Source organism: Lichenostomus cassidix, chromosome Z, assembly GCF_008360975.1.
Source record: "Lichenostomus cassidix isolate B80296 chromosome Z, HeHo_3.0, whole genome shotgun sequence".
NCBI classification, from domain to species: domain Eukaryota; kingdom Metazoa; phylum Chordata; class Aves; order Passeriformes; family Meliphagidae; genus Lichenostomus; species Lichenostomus cassidix.
Window position 1 is genome coordinate 62,685,773 of NC_139511.1, and position 20,250 is coordinate 62,706,022.

The following is a 20,250-nucleotide window of genomic DNA, read 5'->3' on the forward strand; positions in this document are numbered from 1 at the left end:
ACCAGAGGTTCACATGGGAAGTTCACATGAAATGAGAACAGGAACTAAAAATGCCAGCAGGACACCAATTTCCATGCATGGCTGGAGTATCAGCTGAAATGCCAATATCTCTGCAAATAGTCATCTTCAAAAAATGCCTGCTTACTTTTGGAAACATGTTACCTTCTGTAATTGTCTAGAAAGCAGAATATGAAAGAGACCTGGTATTTCAGTTCCAAGGAACAGATTCTGGCTTTTGCAATCCCTAATTAAACCACAAAAATTTTGGTCCTAGACACGTACTTTCCATCATTTACAGTTTGACAGGTTTTGTTCATGGTTTGGCTTCTTTTTTCCTAAGATGATACTCTAGTTGAAATTTTTCATGCATAAAAGCAATTAAACTTGAGTGAAATACTGTATAATTTTTGCCCTTAGGATTTTTTATCACAAGATTTCTGAGCCCAGCAACACAAAGCCTGTCTTGATTTAAAACTTTGTATGTGCAACAATACCTCTGGCACAGCAGAAGGATCAGAATGATTTCTGTATTTGAAAGAAGCATGATCAACATTCACAGGATGCTCATTTCCCCTCGTTTTAGAAAGACAATTTGAATTGCAAGTTCCGAATGTACATAGGTATTGATATTTGACTATACTATCATTTTCATATATACATTTAAAATTGAGAGAGGCGTGAAGAACAGTCTGGCTTGGGATTCTTCCAACTTCAGAGATCTTTCTGTGCAAGTTACATGGGACTGACTGTGCTCTGAGGACATGGAGAAACTCAGAACCACTCAGTGTCCACTTCTCAGAGCTGCCCTTGACACAACTGCTATCTGTACTGTTGTATAAAAAGTGTTTATTAGCTGTGAGGTTAACATACATAATGAGAAAGACACCCAATCACTACTTGGGGATACACTCAGAAAGCCAAGCTCAAATATTAGCACCTACAGATGGTTTATATTTTCTAGCTCTAAAAACTTATCCAGGATAACTTTGGCAATGATTGAGTGAGAGATCTTTTTAAGAGAAGAAAGCCCATGCATTTTGACTATCCAAGAGCAGGGAGCCAAGCCAACAGAAGAAAGGGTTTCTCCCACGACCACATAGCTGTCCTCTTCCTTTGGAACAAATGGCTCCCTTTGTCAATATTGTGTGGCTTCCTTTTTCATTAGAGGCCAATGTCCTGAGGAACTTTCCTCCACAGTAGTCTTTGCTCCTGTGTGTAGCTACCCTACATTCAATAGAAGAACTTGCATGAACCTGGTGTGTTTTACACTAGACACCTCTCATCTGTAGAGTTTTATGGATCATCACACAGCGTATCATTATCTAGATTTGAGTTAGGTACCTGGTTGTGCTGAGGCTTTCCCCCCTAAGTCTCCAATTTTCAGTGGCTTATACCCTCCTGAAGCAGTTACTTTCAAAGATTAATTCAGCTGTGCTTGTTCTCAGCTCAGTGGTTCTGAAAAGTCCGAAAAAATAACGTTCATCTTTTGCTGTGGTTTGGATGGTCACATTATATGAAATAACTAATTTGGTTTTTATGTACAAGAATCTTCACTAAAAGTAAAAAATAACAGGAAATCAAATCTTGCCTAGCCTTTCCCAAAAATATTTCCTTTCAGTTGGAATTAGTTATGAAGAACAGGTTTAAGGATTTGTTTGATTTGTGGGCATTTTTTTAGATAGATCTCTTGTTTGCACAGAAAACAATTAGGAAATTTTAGTTAGGATCACACAGCTAACATAAACTCCTGTGTGCCTGGGGTTTAGAAAGTCTTATATTCTGTGATCATAGACCACTGCTGCACATTCACTGACAAATATGAGACTCAACTGTCCACTCAATAATGAAATAATAAACTCTGTAAGGACCTATCCGTGGTCTTTGGTTAGATTACAGGTATTTTTAATATCCTTTAATGACTTCTTAATATGAAAACCTTTCTTTAAGCATTTTAGAGTTTCATTTCCTTGTGATGCAAAAGTTGTGAAAAGGTCCTATAATTCCTGTTTTGAGGACATGAAGCAACGTTAGTCACCTTTTTAAAATTAATTTTATTTTCAACAAGACCACAACAAAAGACCATAAACAGAAACATGCAATTTGAGTCCCAATATGAGTATGATCAGAGGAGTTACAAACTTCCAAGTATACTCTCAGCTAATCAATGAGTTTGAGGGGCACAGAAGAGAACTCCTGCTCTGAAATTCTCTGGCTTAAGACAACAAGGTACTATTCTGTTCCACAGGATGTCTTTTGGGTGACTGACATTCAGAATCCTTGCCATTAAGTTCAAGGTGAGTGTGATTTTTGGATGTGATTTACTAATGAGCTGAACACAGTACATAGTGCTGTGTCCTGTCTAGTCCAGTGTCACTGAGAGAAAAAGAGGGTTTTTTTCTGCAAGGCACACTACAAGACACCAAGACAATCACCTACTATTATCATTCAGTTAAAGCCTAGTAGCATTGACTAAAATTGGGCTACAGCTGTGATGAGCACCCTACAGGAGTCTTATTGCTATCTAAAGTGGAGTGGTTGGAAAAGGATAAAAGCATAAAACCACTCTAATTCCATTTTTAAAAATGAAAATCTGGCCTGTGAAGGACTGGCAAAGCATCAAAGACAGTCTGTGATGCCTCAGAACAGAAAGATTTCCCAAGGATCACTCTAGTGCCCTAACTCCAAAACAACCCCTCCTCTCCAAAGCATCACTGTGAACCCCAGTATCTGGTATAGATATAATTCCATCAATAATTAAAATGTCTTGGCTGATTTTACCTTTCTGAACACTGGTGGAAGTCTGAATAGTCATTTCAGACATTGGCATTGGCAAAATGGTGCCAAAGTTTACTGAAAGTTTCCTTGTACAGCGGAAAATAGCAATTTCATAGCGGAAAGGGCCCAAAAATAAAAATAAAATTTTGCTGCAAGTGAAACTAAATAAAATCACAAAACACACTTCAAAATGAGTAACAGTGACATACAAAGTAACATGCTCAAGTGGACTAATGCACCACATTCCCATTGCTGCCCTGCAGAGTATTATTGGAATGCTCATATCTGCATGATGTGATTGATCAGCTGTAGGATTTACCAGAGTATGGACCCCAGAGGTATAAGAGCAAGTTCAATCAAAATGAGAATGTCACACGGTGTTGTGATGCAACTTACATCTGAATGTGATAAACAGACACTTATATAATTAGTGCTTGGTTTTATTGGTGTTGAAGACATCAGACACTTTTGAAACTATAAGAGAATGATACTAATCTTCCCCCAAATAAATTATTCACATCTTCTTTATTAATTCTAGCTCACAGATACGCACTTTCTGACAGCTCTACATCCCTCACATTAGGAAACATTCAGCTTCAGAGCCATTCCTCTTCTCAAACATTTCACATTCAGCAGCAAATCATCTTCACCCTTGCACGCTGTTACATGTGGGATTTATTATGACAGTGAGTAAGAATTCATCTTATTGTTGTTCCAAGAAGTTGTAATATTTAAAAGCCAAATAAGCACCTTCTTTCCCAAAGTCTGCTGCATTTTTCATACCTGTAGACCTGATTTCAAGGCAGTTTGACCTGTTTTGGTACATAAATACAGCTAGACTTTCAAAAGGCTTCCATATCTAGCTGCTATTATTATAGTCAGATTTTCAAAAGAATTCAAGTATCCCACTGCCAAATCCTTTGGAAAAAAATGTCATTTACTGTAGTGCTGACCAAGGATTTGTACTCTTTTGAAAATCTGCCCCTGATACTGAGTTCTACTCTCTTGTAAAGTCTTCAGACTAACTGGTCTGACTCCTCCAGCATTTACACAGAAAGCCAGTGATGTCTACTGCTATGGACATCTGGGAAAGAGATACAAGCCAAATTCTTTATTTATACTAGCTGGCAAGCATAATATATTTATAAAAGGAGAAGCATTCCTAAGCATCAGATATGATTATTTTTATTCTCCATGCAGACCAACTTATCTGTTTTATTATTCTACAGGGTGTTGGAAGTTTACACTCTGTTACTAAAGAAGCATCAATGCAATACAGTGCTACAGCTTTATGCCATGAACATCCACAGGACTGGTCAGCTCTGTCCCCTAAAATTCTTAAAAATCATACAACCATAAAATTAAATATTGTGTCTATATTAGCAGCAGTGTAATGCACTGCTAGCTAGTTTTAAAACCTCTAATCTTCAACTAGTTGAAACTTGAAACAGAGGTGGTGAAAACCTGTGTCTTTGCAGAAGGCAAAAGCAAGAAAACAATGTGAACGAAGCAGTATGAATGCCAGCTTCTGGGAGTACAAGATACAGAGAATCCCCAGCTAATCTGTTCCCAGCTATACTATTCACCACACAGTGTCTAAGGATTTGTTTTAAACCCTTTCCGAAGAGACTGTCATCCCGTTTCCTTGTCTCCAGAAAATGTATTATGTAACTGTAAATAAATGTTCAAATGAGTTTAGCAGTCATCAGGATGTTTCGTATTTGAGTACAACAGCCTTTTTCCCTAAAGATTAATTTAAGAAGTTGAATTTGGGGTCATTTTATTATATATTTTTAACTTCACAAACAGATTTCTCACTTTGCTGCTTTCTTGGGATTATAAAACTGATCTTTGTAAACTAAGCTCTGAACTGAATCTTGGAAAAAATGGAGATGCATTTTACTATCTTTTTTCTTTTGACCCACGGGACCTTCAAGTCAGCTCCTGTTATTGAAGATGAACTGGTTTTATGAATTCTCTCTTGATGTAACCTTTTGCTTTCACCTCAGTTACAATTCCTGTACAAGTCTCACTTCTGTTACTATTAAAAGGGCAAAGTGAAACAAAAGAAAATCCTGAAGAACTTTTTACTATCTTTTCTTTATTCACTGAATGTGTCATTTTGGATGTGTGAGCAAATGATAGTTCTTTTTCATTCTCAACCACCCAGCATTTGATATGCTGCAGAACAAGGCAGAGATGTTCCAGCTCCCTGGAACTACACCTGTTGTCAGTGTCTTGAGAGAAACATTTCACAGTAAGGATCGAGCCATGGGCTTCTCAGAAGCCCTCCATTCCAACAGCCCCTGGCAAAATGCAGATGGGATTTAAACCATATATATACTGCTGCATACAAACTGTCTGGGGGATCTCCCTCTTCAAATCTTGCTACAAGTGGATTTTAAAATGTTTCCAGAGATTTTGAGAAAATTGTGCCAAATAAAACTCATTACTTCTTATACAGCAGAAGAACTACAAAAACAATGATTGAATCAGTCAGTGAACCTGAAGCATGTTATAAAAAATTAACATAAAATGTGTGCTAACAGAAGTGAGGTAAACACAATGTTACCATATTAATTCATTTCCTTCACAACACTAAATTAGTTTCCAAGCTTTAAACTGTTTTAATTTAATACACAGAAATACATTTTCCCCAGGGTTTCCATTCTGCTGTGACTAGGGGAACCAAGTAAAACAGTATGTTACAGTCAAGGAATATTTAAAAATATTTTCACATTTCCCTCCCCAGCTTCACATATCCAGTATTTTTAATGCAAGCAACTAATCATCTCATTCACAACGACTGTCTGCCTAATTTCCTCAAGTACTTAATGGTGGCTATTATGACAACCAAGGATCATGGGACTAGATCCCTAGGAGACAAGGTCAGACCAGTAAAATTAGCCATCTGTCCAGTAAGTGTATTAAGCTCAGCCTGTATTTAAGTATTAGGTTTCCAAATGTACAGACATTTGTTTTCTTCTCACATGAGCAAGAGAAGGCACAAAAGCAATCCTAAAAACCAGCAATAAAAAATCTTTTAATGCTGTGGGATTGATACAAAAAGGATCTGAAGCGACAAACACTGTGTGAGACGAGGCAGAACTTACTAAAGTATTTGTATTTTCAGTTGAAGTGATCCTGGTGAACTCAGTGATAGAAGTCAGTGTTGGCCACAAAGACTCCAGTCCCAATGTTTGAGACAGTCTCGGGCATAGTTATCTTCTCTTAGCACCACAATTTGTAAAGTATACAGAATGTCAAACTTCACCATGCACTGTGTCCCATCTCACTGTTTACATTTTACCTTACTGTTCCATACACTGCAGACTGTAAAAGGGCTGTAAAAGCTGCTCAGACCCAGGGGTTTAACTTTCAGCCTCTAAGGACCGTGCACGACCTCCTTGATCAGCGCGCAAACCTCCTGCCGACAGCCGCGGGAGTTCTCCCACAGGACAGCGCTCAGCCAGGAGCAGGACCAGGAGACACACTTCATCACGCTTGTACAAAATAGCTACATTTTTGGGACAAAATCATTGCTTCTCTAGAAATTTTTCTTTCATATTTACTACTCTATGTTGTATTCGCTGCCACACACACAAATGTCACAGCCACGGCACAGCGTTCCCGACAGGTCACCTCTGACTGGCTCAGAGGTTTACCTGGCCTCTAACTCTGCTCACGCAGCACGGCAGGTAACGAGATCCAGGGAGAACCGGATAAAAGTTTTGCCCATTTTTTCGGCAGCTGCCGCAGCCCGGTCCTGGTATGTAACGAGTGCGCCCACCGACACTGGGTATGAGATGTCGGAGAAAACGGATCGCACACCGAACCCGCAACTTCAGGCTCCCAGCGGCACACTCCCTGCCACTGCCTGGGCATCCTCTGCTCCCCGTGAGAGGGCGGCAGGGGCTCGCAGGGCAGGGCGAGGAGCGGCGGTCGCCCCGCCGGGCACCCGGAGCTCACGGGCGCGCTCACCGATCTGGGGTGCGGCGGCCCGACCTCAGGCACTGCCCTCTGCCCACCCGGGGGCTGCAGCCCGGCCCCGCTGGCGCCTGTCCCCGGCCCGGGGCAGCCCCAGCGCTAAAGGGACGCGGAACTTTGCCGGTGCAAGCGTGTCGCGGGGCGGGCACCCCTCGTCTGGCGCTGCCGCCCGTCCTACCTTGCCGGCGGGGGATGTTTCTGCGCGGCGTGGCCGCGCACCCGATGCACGAAGCCAGGAGCAGCAGCAAGGCGAGGCAGCGGCGGTGACAGCCGCCCGGCAGCTCCATGTGGGCCGTGTCCCCCCGCCCGAGCGGGGACCTGGGCGGGTGGCCGCGGGCGAGGGGAGCCGCCGTGGAGCGGAGCGGAGCCGGGGCCGGCGCGGCGCGGAGCGGAGCGGACAGCGGGGCTGGGACTCGCGCCGGGCAGGGACGGGGAGGGACGAGGGAAGCGGGGAGGAGGCTGGGTCCGGCCCTTTGATGGGATTACGGCCGCCCGGCGAGGGGCACGGCTCGGCACCTCCCCCGCGGGGCGCCACCGCCCCGGCTCGCCCGGCCCAGCCCCGCAGGAGGGGTCGCGGCGTCCCCTGCCGGGAGACCCCCGTGCCGGCCAGGGCTTTCGGCAGCCCTGCCCTGTCCATGGGGAGGGCGCTCAGGACCCACGCCCGGGGACCGTGGGGCAGTGGGTCACCCCTTCCTCAGCGGGACCCTCGCCCGTCATTTCTGTCCCCCCGCCCTCGGTTCCCCGTTCCGCCCTGCGGAACCCTAACTCGGCTGCTGCCCTCCCCGGGGAGCATCGGCATTTGACACGGGATTCTTCCTTTTTTTTCCCCAAAGGTATAGGGCTGAAATGCTAGCCAAGTGCTGGGGCGAAGGCGAAGCTAGGAAGAGGATTTGGTGAGGAAATTGTTGCTGAATTAAGAGGATAAATTAAGTTTAATCCCCCCCAGATGGAGGCTGAGACCTATCCAGCCACTCAGACTAATATAGAAACCCCTGTGGAGATTAGAGGAGATGGGGAGGGCTGGGGGAAGAAGGCAAAGGGAACCACCGGCGTTTGACGATCCTATAAAAAAACTGAGATAAACAAGAAATCCAAAACATCCCTTCAGAGCAATACAGCATCGGTGGGATGAAAGACCAAATCCATTTGGTTCAGTATCCCATCTTTGAGATTTAAAAGACAGAAGGAAGTGCAGAAACTTCATAATAGCAGACATGAGATTATCTGCCCTCTGCTCCAGGTCTCATCCTAAGCTTGGTTAGTTAGAGATCAGTATAAACCCTGAAACACCAGAGTTGTTATGTCTTGAGGGCTTGTGTGGGCTTTGGTTTGGAAATCAGCTTCATTTGTTTATTTTGCTGTTTACTTTGATAACTTTCAGTGGGTTTGATGTCCATATAAATTATGTATGTTTATACAGTCTCTTTGTGAATCTGTAAAACTGATACTCTGTTCAATGAGTTCCCTGCTGTAATTTTATGACATGTGGAGAAAAACCAGGAAGAGATCAGAAGAAAAACTGTCTCTCTGTGGGAACAGTGCTGATACAGGAAAATAATGAAATCTGTACCCTTTTAGGGTATGAGAGGAGACAAGGAAATGGTGATGAAGTCCTTTTGGACAGAAGATCAGAGGAAGGGAGTTTGAGCCCCTATACAAAAGCATGGCAAGTACCTTGTGAAGAAGTTGGAGATGGGAATCAAAGCCCCACTGGAGAAAGTGGAGAGGACAGCCCCTGCTTACCTCTTGTACAAGGAAAGGAAACAGAAACCTGGTCCCCTTAGAAAGGGCAGCATGTAAATCTCAGAGTGATCACTGCCCGGAGAGCACGCTCAAGGCTACAGGAATTAAAGATGAGGAGTAGTTTTGTTAGCGTAGTTAGGATGCCAGTGATGTGTCTGTCTCACACTCTTATCAGCCTGCCTTTGCAGAGACAGAGGAATTGCAGTATGTGTGGGAGAAGTGCAGGACTCATGGCAGGAATTCCTGGCAGGGTCAGTAACTGTCGTGTGCTGTGAAACTGCAGTTCAGAATGAACTCTGGACTCCATATTTGCCCAAAAGACACATGGACGGCTCACTTACTGGAAAAAACAGCAGGCAGATTGCAGCCAAGGGTGAAGAAAAGCAAAGCTTGTTCTTTATATACACTCCAAGTAATTGTTGTTTGTACAGTGTGCTGTCATCAAATATATTACTATTTCTGCTCTTCTTCTTACTTGATCTCCTTCCTCCCTTCTTTCACTCCCCCATTTCTTTCCTCTGACTTTCTTTTCTGGCAGTGCTCATAATAACCACTGTAGTTTGTCTTCTTACATATGCCTATCTACCAAAAGTGTTCTGTGATTAAGTTGTAGTTGGACATATTGAGGCCAAACTGACTGGAACACCAAAGTTGATACTGCTGAGTTTCAGGGAGTTTTAAGATTCAGACAGATTTTGTAATTTTAATTACAGTTTTGGGAGATTATCTCTGCAGCCATACAAGTTGGCAACTTGCCTTCTGCTGTGATGGAGTGGGATATTCAGTTCCGGATGTATGGAGAGGTGCTCTTCTTGAAAATCCTACCAACAAAAGTAATCCACCACAAGCCTAGTGAATTCCCTCTAAATAACACCGTGACTCCCCCATGGCTTTCTCACTGGTAAGATTTTTATCCTCTCCTCATTGGCATAATCTCTGTTGTCTTCCAGTAGAATACTGAATAAAATTAGTAAAATTGGGAACAAATTTGTTAATGCAACCTCTCTCAAGAGGGAGAAGCATTTTAGTGGAGAATCTAGAATTAAAGCTTAGAGTTATTTTTAAGAGATAAATGTATGTCTTTTTGTTCTTTGATGTGGGAGATGGCAAGATGTGTGAAGCATAACATGAACTTTTGACAGTGATGAATTTTGGGATGTCAGACAGCTGCTGAGTTTTGTGCCAGCCTCAGACCAGCTTATGAGATACACCATTATCTTAGAGATGAAAAAATTACCTTTATCATGGAAGACTCTGTTGTACCAGAGAAGCACAGTTACTAACGGCACATATTGTCTGCATATTCATCCAGCGTCTTCTCCTTGTCCTCATGTGAAACTTGTTCTGTCTGGATTTGGCTTTAATCAGTGGTCTGTGGCTGGATTCAGCCTCAGAGCCATCTCTATGTCAATGATAAGATTTTTTTTTTTGTCCCTGAGAACATGTAGATGTGTAAAATATGCAAAATGTGCCTGGTTCTCCAGTGGTCATAAATACTGATTGATCAGGACTGAGACACAGTCTTTCAAAAGTCCATAAACCCAGGAGTCTAAGGGTGATGGAAGCAGTTGTCCATCATTATCTGCTGAAGGTGTTTCACCAGAGAAGATACTAACTAAGCCAGCAAATGAATTTGCATATATTAGCCCTGTGTTCATGTCAAATATTCCATCCTTTCTCTTAATCTGTAGCACTGGAAGGGAATCACACTCCAGTCCATATAGTTTCTTACTGTGGGAAGCAAAGTGATACAACACAGAGTGCAGAATTTTCCCCTCATCCCTCTTCCTTACGAGGCAATGCATGTGCAAGCAGCAATAGGGATGCAAGTAATGATATCCTGGGAAAGCAGGAGAGATAGTGTCTCATACTTCTGTGTACCTGCTCCTCTAAAAGCTCTATATCCAGAAGGATTGACTTGATTCAGCTCACAACTACATTAGCCTGTTATATCACATGTGATTTGCAAGTGCTGAAATCAAGAGCCACCCCTTTTCTTTGAAGAGATAAAGATGGATATAAATGCAAACCACCAAATTTTCAAGCATGGCCATAACCTTCCTTTCAGGTTTTGGAGGTCCAGTGTAACAGGACTTCATTTTTTTGGTAAATTTCAAAGTTGATACATCAAGACTCAAAGAAACAAAGTGTGTTTAGTAGATACCTAGACCATTACTCATTCATAGTTAAAAATAGATCCCTACACTTATTTTCAACACCTGATTTTACAATAAATCACTGAGCAAGCGGTGTGCTGTGGACAGACCTCAAACAGGATGTTTAACCCAAAACTGTTTGGGAAAAGCAAGGAAACCTTTGTTTGTGGGCAGTTAAGTGAGCAGATGGGGAGACTGGATAGCATAAGAATCTGGCCAGTGGGGTTAGCAGGCTTTTCCACTGATTCATGGGGGAAAGAGAGCCTTGTCTTTGCCTTGGAGCTTGTCTTCACTTGAAAGAGGAGTGTAAATTTACAACAATTTCTAGAGTTGCTCCACATATGGACACACTTAGTCCAGAATAAGATTAAAAGAAAAGCAGTGATGTCTTTTGAGGTAGAACTATGCAAATGGAGGCATCTATGTTGAAATGGGATGTTTTTCACCTGTATAATTCTTTTTATTATGACAATGTGGAGAGCAGATTAAGACACCAGAAACCTGTACATTTCCATAATTATGAAGAATAGGTTTTTTCTCATTAAGTGAAGCCTTAAAAATTTTGTTTCCCTCTCTTTTTTTTCATAATAATCAGCAATTTTTAAAAGACAAATTCTGAACATGTAGCATCGTGTCCATTTGTTCATGATCCACTACAGATTTTTGTCAAGAATTTTTCACAGTTTCTTCTCAAAGGGAGAGGATAAGCCTTTGACTTATTAAGGTCATTTTAGTATGCCAAAGTCATTCTACCTATTTTACCATCCTGGTATTAATTCCAATGAGATGCTGACTAAGAGTTATACCAATCTATATATGTGCTAAACAGAATTATATAGAAGTGAAGATGTTTCTATTGACTTTAGTAACTTCATAAATTTATGGAAAATAGAAGGACTATTACTTACTAGCTTCCAAAATCAAACCTCACAAATGTAGCATCACTTAAACCCAGCAAACTTTAGTTTAGCAGGTCACACTTGGTTTTATAGCAATAAAAGATGAATCACAGTAATATGTATCTTATTATCATTAAATTAGCAAACAGTGATGTTTCATAAATGAATGTATTTCTTGCTTCTGCTAATCTTTATAATAAATGATTGTCTAACTGATAAATCAACAAACCAAGTAATTAATTACCTTGCAACATAATGGAAGTTTATGTTTAGTACTTCATGTATCAGTTACAAAATGCCATAGATGTGCATAGAGTGCATATGACAATATCTCACCTAAAGCTGTAACTCTTCTGCCCATACTCTTTTTTTCTGGCTTAACTAAATAGAGTGTCTTGAGTAGACCTGTTTCTGATACTCTACAGCCAGTGTACATCTGACCAGGCTAGGAAACAAGTTCAGGCTTCCCAACAAATTCAATGAGCAAGGATCATGGAAACTGTAGTTTTCCTGCAGGGTTGGTAGCGTTTCTTCATTAGGATATTATTAGGAAACACATAAAAGTCAATTTAAATTTAAACTACTGTGAAACAGTGAAGGGATGCGTTTATCCTATTAGGTTCTTAACTTCTGACACCACCTACTTATTTTATCTCTGGGTCTGAACTGAGTCTTCAAGGGTCTTTCTATCCCACTGTTTTTCATAAGACAGTCTATGGAGCCCTGATGTAATTCACATAGGGGAAGGAAGCCAAAAGAATCCCTGCCTGCCATTTACTCATATCTTAATATAGAAACAACTGTAAATTAGAGACATACTACACATGTACATGTATTAAATGTTAAAAAACAACGAGACCAAACAAACAGCACAGGATTTGTCTTGTCACATCAATAAATATTTGACATATTACCAAAACTGACAGTTTTAAGCCCATCAGCTTTTCCAAGGTCTCAGATTCTTTCTCCACTCCATCATCTCTCGTATGTACTGGCCGTAGCATAGCCAGGAAGGCTGCACACATGAGCATCTGCAAGCAATGACTCTGCTACAGAGATGAGACTCTTTACAACCTTCATTCATGTGCTGTCAGCTCTTTCTCCTAACCTCCCTGCTTTCTGCTGTATTCTGGCCTGTTTTTCAGTCCCTAAATCTCTTTGCTTCCTATGAAATTTCAGGATAGTTTTATGAAATATCTTTTACTGGTTAGGTGTACTCCATCAGGACTTACAAACCTCAGTCAAGACAGGTAGTTCTACACACAGAGACAAAGAGATAACATAGAAAGGTCTTGTTGAGGCCCAGATTTCTGAGCATGCAACAAGTAAATGTTGAGAACAAAAGTGGGGAATGGGATGATGATCAACAATCAGAAAAATAGTGGTCATAGCCCTGCAGTCACCTGGCCAGTATAAACCATTACATTCCTCAATGTTGTCTCACTCTTTTGCCCTCACTCATTTTCACTTTTTTTTAAGCTACATTAGTACTTACCATGTTATTACTTACCATGTTAGTACTTACCAAGTGTTGTTTTGTAACACACTATAAATTTTTTATTAGTCACAGAATGATGCTTTGCAGTATATTTGTATCTATGTATGCATTACACTGTTAAAACAATAGTATTATATGAGATAAACGTTTGATGTTCCATTTGTGAGACAACTTTATTACTTTGATTTGTGAGACAACTTTATTACTTTGAAATTTAAAATAAATGTGATCAGGAGTGAGCATAATCATTCATTTGTGCCAGCACTGCAAAATGGATGTTGTAGTCTATGCGTTCAAATCCTAAAATTTAATCCTGTAGTTTCTTGTGGTACATATTGCTTCTTCTGACTCCTGTAGCAAAGGATTTGACAGCTCTTTGGTCATTGATTATGGTGTCAGTGGTCTACAAATGTCCAAGGTAATATCCAAAGACCACTCAATTTAATTAATTTAACTACAAGATGAGAAGATTCATAAACAAAGGAGCCCCATGGAAAGAGGGCCTAGAAACATGTGTGGTAGCTTGTAAAAGTTAAACCTGACACTTGATATTTATGAGAAAGCTGTTGAGTTATACTTTCTATCAGAGTTGTTTGTGGATTTGTAGGTTCCTGTTTTAATAACCTTGTTTTCCTTCTCCTTTTGTCTTCTTTGGCTGTGTTTTCGTAAGGTGGAGAAAGCATTGTTTTGAACTCAGAATGTTCTTTATAGTGTCCCTTATTCAGCCCACAAAGAAGCAGCAGAAGTACTAAGACCAAAATCAGAAAAAAATCTGACCTAAGTATATTGTTATACACTTCTCTCACCCTTTCATCTCAGATAAGTCAATAATTTCCAGTTTTATTCCTGGTGATTTAGCAGAGCAAGATCTTCTCTTGCCAAGTCAGTCTTTGACAGATCTTGGACCTATGGTAAATGTAATGAAAAGCAGCAGAAGGAAGAAATGTGCTCTTTTATAAAGCTAGATATTGCTTTAGACACTCATGAAGTTTACATGCAGCAAATATTTTTTGTAAATGTAGGTGTTGGAAAAAAGGAAGCATAGTTTTTTCTATCTTTGCTGTTTATTATGATGATCTAAAGAAAAATGAATGATCCACAATACTTTGAGGAGTTCAGGGTACCATCTTCATATTCATTTTCCCATTTCAGTCCTACTGCTGCTCTCAAAAAAAAGTGACTTCAAAGATTGTCTTTCATTGGTTTTCCTATTTAATATAATATGAATTGTCTCCCCACCCTCTCATGTGTTAACCTCACAGACTGGTATATAGCTCCTGCTTAGGATATAATTTTCTCCACGTTTGTGGTCAGGACGTCAGAATCACAGGATCACAGGATGGGTCAGGCTGGAAGAGCCCACAGTGGTCATCTGGTCCAACCTCTCTGCTCAAGCAGGGCCGTTCCAGAGCACATGGCACAGGATTGTGTCCAGATGGTGCTTGGATATCTCCAGTGAGGGAGACTCCACAGCCTTTCTGGGCAACCTGTTCCAGTGCTTGGTCACTGCACAGTAAAAAAGTTCTTTCTTATATTCAGGTGGAATTTCCTGTGCATCACTTTCTGCCCATTGCCTCTTGTCCTATTGCCCAGCACCTCCAAGCTGAGCCTGCTCCATCCTCTGACCTCTCCCTGCAGACACTGACAGACACTGATGAGGTCTCCTCTCAGTCATCTCTTCTCGAGGCTGAACAGAATCCTTTCTCTCAGGCTTTCCTCATAAGAGAGATGCTCCAGTCCCTTGGTCACCTCTGTAGTTCTCTGCTGGATCCACTCCAGGACCTCCACATGTCTCTTGTGCCATGGAGACCAGAATTGAGCACAAACTCCAGGTGAGGCTTCACCAGGGCTGAGTAGCAGGGCAGGATCACCTCCCTCAACCTGCTGGCAAAGCTCCTCCTAATGCACCCCAGGATTCTCTTGGCCTTCCTGGCCACAAGGGCACTGCTGGCTCACAGAGAGTTTGTTGTCCCCCAGGACCCCCAGGTCCCTCTCTGCAGAGCTGCTTTCCAGCAGGGCAGTCCTGAGCCTGTGCTGTACCCAGGGCTGTTCTTCCCCAGCTGCAGGACCCTTCATTTGCCCTTGTAGAATTTCAGACAGTTCTTCTCTGCCCATCTCTCCAGCCTGCTGAAGCCCTTTTAAAGGGCTGCACAGCACTCTCGGGTATCGACCACTCCTCCCTTCTTACTTGCAGGAAAGAGCAGTAAAAGATGAATTTACAGAAGGAATTTTCAGGGAAGTCCATTGAAAAAGTGGATGACTACAAGATCTGCTAGTTCACTTTCACTCAGTCAGTCTCTTCTCCTCCTTCCACAGGGAAATATAAATGTAATATAATAATGTAATATAATAATGTAATATAATAATGTAGTATAAATGAAATATAATATAAATGGTGGAAAAAGGAAAAGTTTTAGGAAGTTGCATTTTTCTTTCCAAGTCAAGGAATGAATACCAATGCCCCTTGTAGGAGCCCAGTCACGTTCTTGAGGTTGGGGTATTCTAACACTTTGCCAAATATATACCATATACCTGTTTACCTCTGGAACCTGACATTAAAAAGCCCTCTTGTAAGCATAACATGGTCTCCCAGTTTACATGAATATAAAAGATAAGAGGTCTCCAACTAATTTTGTGCATTGATTCATCTAAGATGTTCCTCCCCTGTCTCTTTCCAAAGATCACTGAAAATTTGCCACAGATTAACTCAGTGTCTTGAAACACAGAGAAAATAGCATAGAGAGAACTCCAGCTGTTTTGCAGCTTGACAAGCCTCCTAAAAGCTTTTTAAAATCATAATTTTTTTAAAATATCTTTAAAAGCAGTTGTAAGTATTTGCCCTTAGGTAAAACAGGGTAGCAATATTTATATAAAAATAGCTGGTAGCAAGGTCCAACCAATAAACCATAAAGGCACTGATGGAATCAAGACAGGATTACATGGTGAGTAAGTTGTGAAACCTTTTAAGTTTTTCATTTTTTGACTAAGAAAATACAAAAAAGATGTGTTATTTATTTCACAGGATGTGTAATTTATTTCACAAGCTTTACTCAACATGATCTTACATCTTGTCATTATAAAAGCCCCCTGCTTGTGTAAATATGAAAAGAGTGGGTTAGGGAGGCACTCATTTTATACTAAAACCATGATTCTTATTTTTGGGCTGATAGATGTTTTCAACAAGACAGCAATTTCCTTTTTCTTCACCTGCATTGGGTAATATCTAGGTTCCACAAAATTCTAGAGGGACAAGTTCAGCTGTGGATACTAAGGGTGACTGCTTGGCAGCAGTTGCTGGCACATGAGCTGCCCAGACTGTTAATATCAGGGATCTGGGAGATTCTTTGTTTCCCCAAGAGCACATGACCAAATGAACTCTTGAGTGGTCATGGAGCAGCAGATTTTATGGAGTAGGAAATGTCATCATCCAGGTCATTTGTGTTCATAACGGCTACGTTGTGGATCCATATTTCAGGTCCCAAATGCCTTGTCAGGCTGCAAAGCAGTACAAGGAAAATGGTGCTAACCTGCAACGTATTCAGAAGATCAGGGTGTTATTCCACTGATGTAACGATAACTCTGAAGGTGTCCAGTGGTTTCTGTGCAGGGCAGCTGTGCACTCACATCACATGTGATATCCATGCTAGTGTATGTGAAGCTATCCCAAGTCTTGGTCAGTTGTGCTGCCCTCTGGCCTGTTCATGCATCTCAATTTCTTTCAACTTTGGAATTCAAAGGCAGATTTTTCCAGTACAGTTTTCTAGTGCCAAGGCAGTTTTACATGCATTTCCACTCAACAGTCCTGCTATATGGCGGAGTGGGTGGGGTATAGGATACTGTGTTCCTGTCCCCACATGGATTTTCTTGTTTTCCTAAAATTACCACCCCAGTTTCAATCCTGACCACCTTGCCCTCTCCTTCTCCATTACCCTCTGCTGAGATGTGTGATCCCAAGTGCAGAGGTGAAGTCATTATGAGGCAGTGATTTTGGACTTGAAGTTATGCATGAATTTGGCCAGCTGTCCCCTTGCCATGAACCAATTTATTTTCTCTGAGAGACAGGGAACAGAAAGGTATATTCAGCTCATAATTTGAATGTGAGTTCTCCATCTGATTTAGCTTTTTTTTACTATTGATCTGATACAAATAAGACACTTTTTTTGTAGCTTAGACCACATGGTTCTGGAAAACTTATTAATGTAATTGCCTTACTGGACTGGAACCAAAGCTGGTAAAGTCAACTGAAAGCCTTTTATTGACTTTAGTGGATTTTGCATTTGTCAGATAAACACTGAGGTGTTCAGGCATAATTTTTAATGCCTCTCTGCATGGGGATACATGAAGCTGCAACCACTCTGCTCCTACACATGGCAGAAAGGGCAGTAGCTGGGAAACTCCACTTTGTATTCTGATCTATGCACACATGTATGACATCCAGCTTCCAAAAAGTATGAAGGTCTCTGAGCCACACTACTATGAGCACAGCAAACAGCAAAACTCTTGTGTAGTCTTAGTGAGTCCAGAAACCTGATGTGGACACTGTAAGTATCCATAAGATTTACTTTCTAACAACAAGTTAAGAAATAACAAATTATGCTTTGGCTCACAAGACAAGAGAGAGGAAGCCATTGACCCAGCTCCATAGAGACTGCCCTAGTTCTTCAGGTGCACGTGCTACAGATTAACAGGATTTCCTAAACAGTCTTAATATCTGCACAGATATGCTGCAACAAGGATGGTAAAAAAAAATCTTCTAAAGGAATTGAGAACTTCATGTTTCTAAGAGCCCTCCTTACTATGTGCCACATATTTTTAAAATTGTTTTGGATTACAGTACTCTGTGATATTACAATTTCATTAGTATTACTGTGGTTTTGACCAGGTTTTCCTTTCAGAAACACATCTCTGTGTGCATGGTATAGTGCCTATCCTGCTGGTATAAAGAGCATGTGTACTAAGTGAGATATGGGTGCTTAATGAGTGTCATCAGGTCTGCTGCTTCATTAGATCTGATACCGAGGGATCCTAAAATATGTGCAAAAGTTCTTAAATTATGTCCAGATGAAATTTCCAGATGGAACAAGAAAATCCAGAAAAATGGTTGCTCTAATTATATTTAATGGCTGTCTATTTCCTGTTTATATTCTAGTAGGCAGTGTATTCTATCAAGAATTAGATAAACTCCCTTCTTTGTAGAAGGAAGTAAATACTGATCTTTACACAGTTTGAAAGTGAAAATACAACAGTTTATACTCAGAGTAACCTATCCATCTCTACCCATATCTGTGGAGCTATTCTGGATTTATAGCACCATTTTTCAGTACAGGATCATGCTCAAGACAGAGCAGTGATAAAGGGCATATACATAACTATAGATTAAGTGAAATTAACCAGGCTATATTTATGTGTTCTAGTTGCTAAAACACCATCCATATAAAAGAAAGAAATCTCATAGTCATTGGTTACAGGAAACACAGGGATTTTATTAAGAGGAAATATTGAGTAATTTTTTGCTATGTAACTCTAAGCTCATTGTTTCATCTGAAACTGCCATAGCAACAAATGCCACCTGTATCTTTGCTTTGCAGCCACATTTCCCGAGGTCACTTTGCTGCAGCCAAACAGATAGATGGCCAACAAGGATAAAAATGTATGTCCCCTTTACACCAATCATATTATCTTTTGTAATATATTAGGTCAGATCCTTTGTAGGTTTAAGTCAGGACAGCTCCTGGGTGACTCCATCAGCTTCAGAGAAACAGCCTCCTACAATGACCAAGGGTTTGGCCTCAGCACATTACCTTATAGCAGTATAGGAGTAGGGACAGCCTGCTCATGAAATAAGATTCCAGTGTTGATGTAGCTTGTGTTTTCCAAACCCTTCTTCAAAATCATCAAGGCTTTGTTTTTCTCACTCATGCAGGAGGAAGATGATGACTGAGTCTTCCTATAAATTAAAAGTATTCTAAGATTAGCATGACAAACTATTTTTACTTTTTATTTTAGATGGTGAAAGAATATGTGTGTTTGTTCTCCCTTTGTCTACCCTCAGGAAAACATATTTTCAAAAGAAATAAATAAACAAATTATGCCCAGAAAAGCTTTTCAGATCTTTAGGGCCTTCCAGATGCACTTTGTAAACAGAAATAATAGAAGCTTGCATCCAGTGTATCACATCTGTGAAGCATCACACTCTTTCTTGGATTAAGCCAATTTAAAATTTACTGAATGCTGCTTTGTTGGTGTCATATTTAGATAACTTTCCTCAAGAGTACTATTCTGTATCTTCCTAGAGTAATTTTTCTTTGATTTATTTGTATTCATGTACCAATCCCAGAAGTAAGCCATGCTATTTTCTGTTAAGAGAGCACCACTTGTATTGATCTAATGTTGTCTTCTTTACATGCAGTAAAATGGCAGTTAATTCCAGGCTCACTCTTTCAACCTCGCTGACCAATATATTTCCATCTTCTGTAGCCCAACAGTTAGTCAAGATCTAAATTAACCAAATCTATTGTTTAATGCCCATGTGGCATATAATTAAGAGTATAAAATACTTTCATCTTCATTTTGATAGGTATTATATTAATATGTACTGCTAAAAACCAGTACTGTAACCTTCCCTCTCACTAGTAATCACTGACTTAATGCAGAATTTAATTCTTCAATGGCTACTATTTTTTATGTCCAGCACAGCCAAAAAGGCACAGCAGGAAGAGGATGTCTACAGTGCTCTGCCTCTGATGATCCCAGAATGCTCTGGATTTCAGGCTGTGGCTCTCAGCTGCACTGCAGCTCCACTCACTACCGGAGTCCAGAACCCACACCAAAAAATATCAAACTGTTCTGCAACTGTTCTGTTGGCCCCTAACTTTGAAGCAATTGTGACAGCACAGACATCTGAACACCACTGGCCTTTCTGTCACCTTTGAGTGCAAAAGACTTGGTGTCAGTATGATTGTGACAAACCATCCAGACATGCTCAGCTGCTGGTTATAATCACATGCTGTAACCACTTCTCTTGCTATTTGCAAACCCATTGTTCATGAACTCTGGAAAAATGAAAAAGAAAAATTGGTTTAGGTGGTAAAAAAAATTGCTTAGTTTTCTTCATAAGAACAAGAAGGATCTCAAAAACAAATGGGACTTAGAAATGCAACCATGCAATGGGGGCTTGGGCCTAAAGGCTCTT

The 20,250-nt window shown here is 40.8% G+C and overlaps 1 protein-coding gene across 3 annotated transcripts in view; it reads right to left on the bottom strand.

The window, feature by feature from the left end:
- EGFLAM (EGF like, fibronectin type III and laminin G domains) overlaps positions 1-7,229 on the bottom strand; it is an 83,817-nt gene extending 76,588 nt beyond the window's left edge. For 2 of the 3 annotated variants that reach the window (XM_085043823.1, XM_085043822.1), the window contains exon 1: positions 6,941-7,229. In XM_085043823.1, coding sequence (XP_084899949.1) covers positions 6,941-7,049 — 109 coding nt within the window. In that variant the 5' untranslated portion in view covers positions 7,050-7,229. The remainder of the gene's footprint in view (positions 1-6,940) is intronic. The other variant, XM_085043824.1, reaches the window with a different exon arrangement.
- Positions 7,230-20,250: the final 13,021 nt, after the last annotated feature.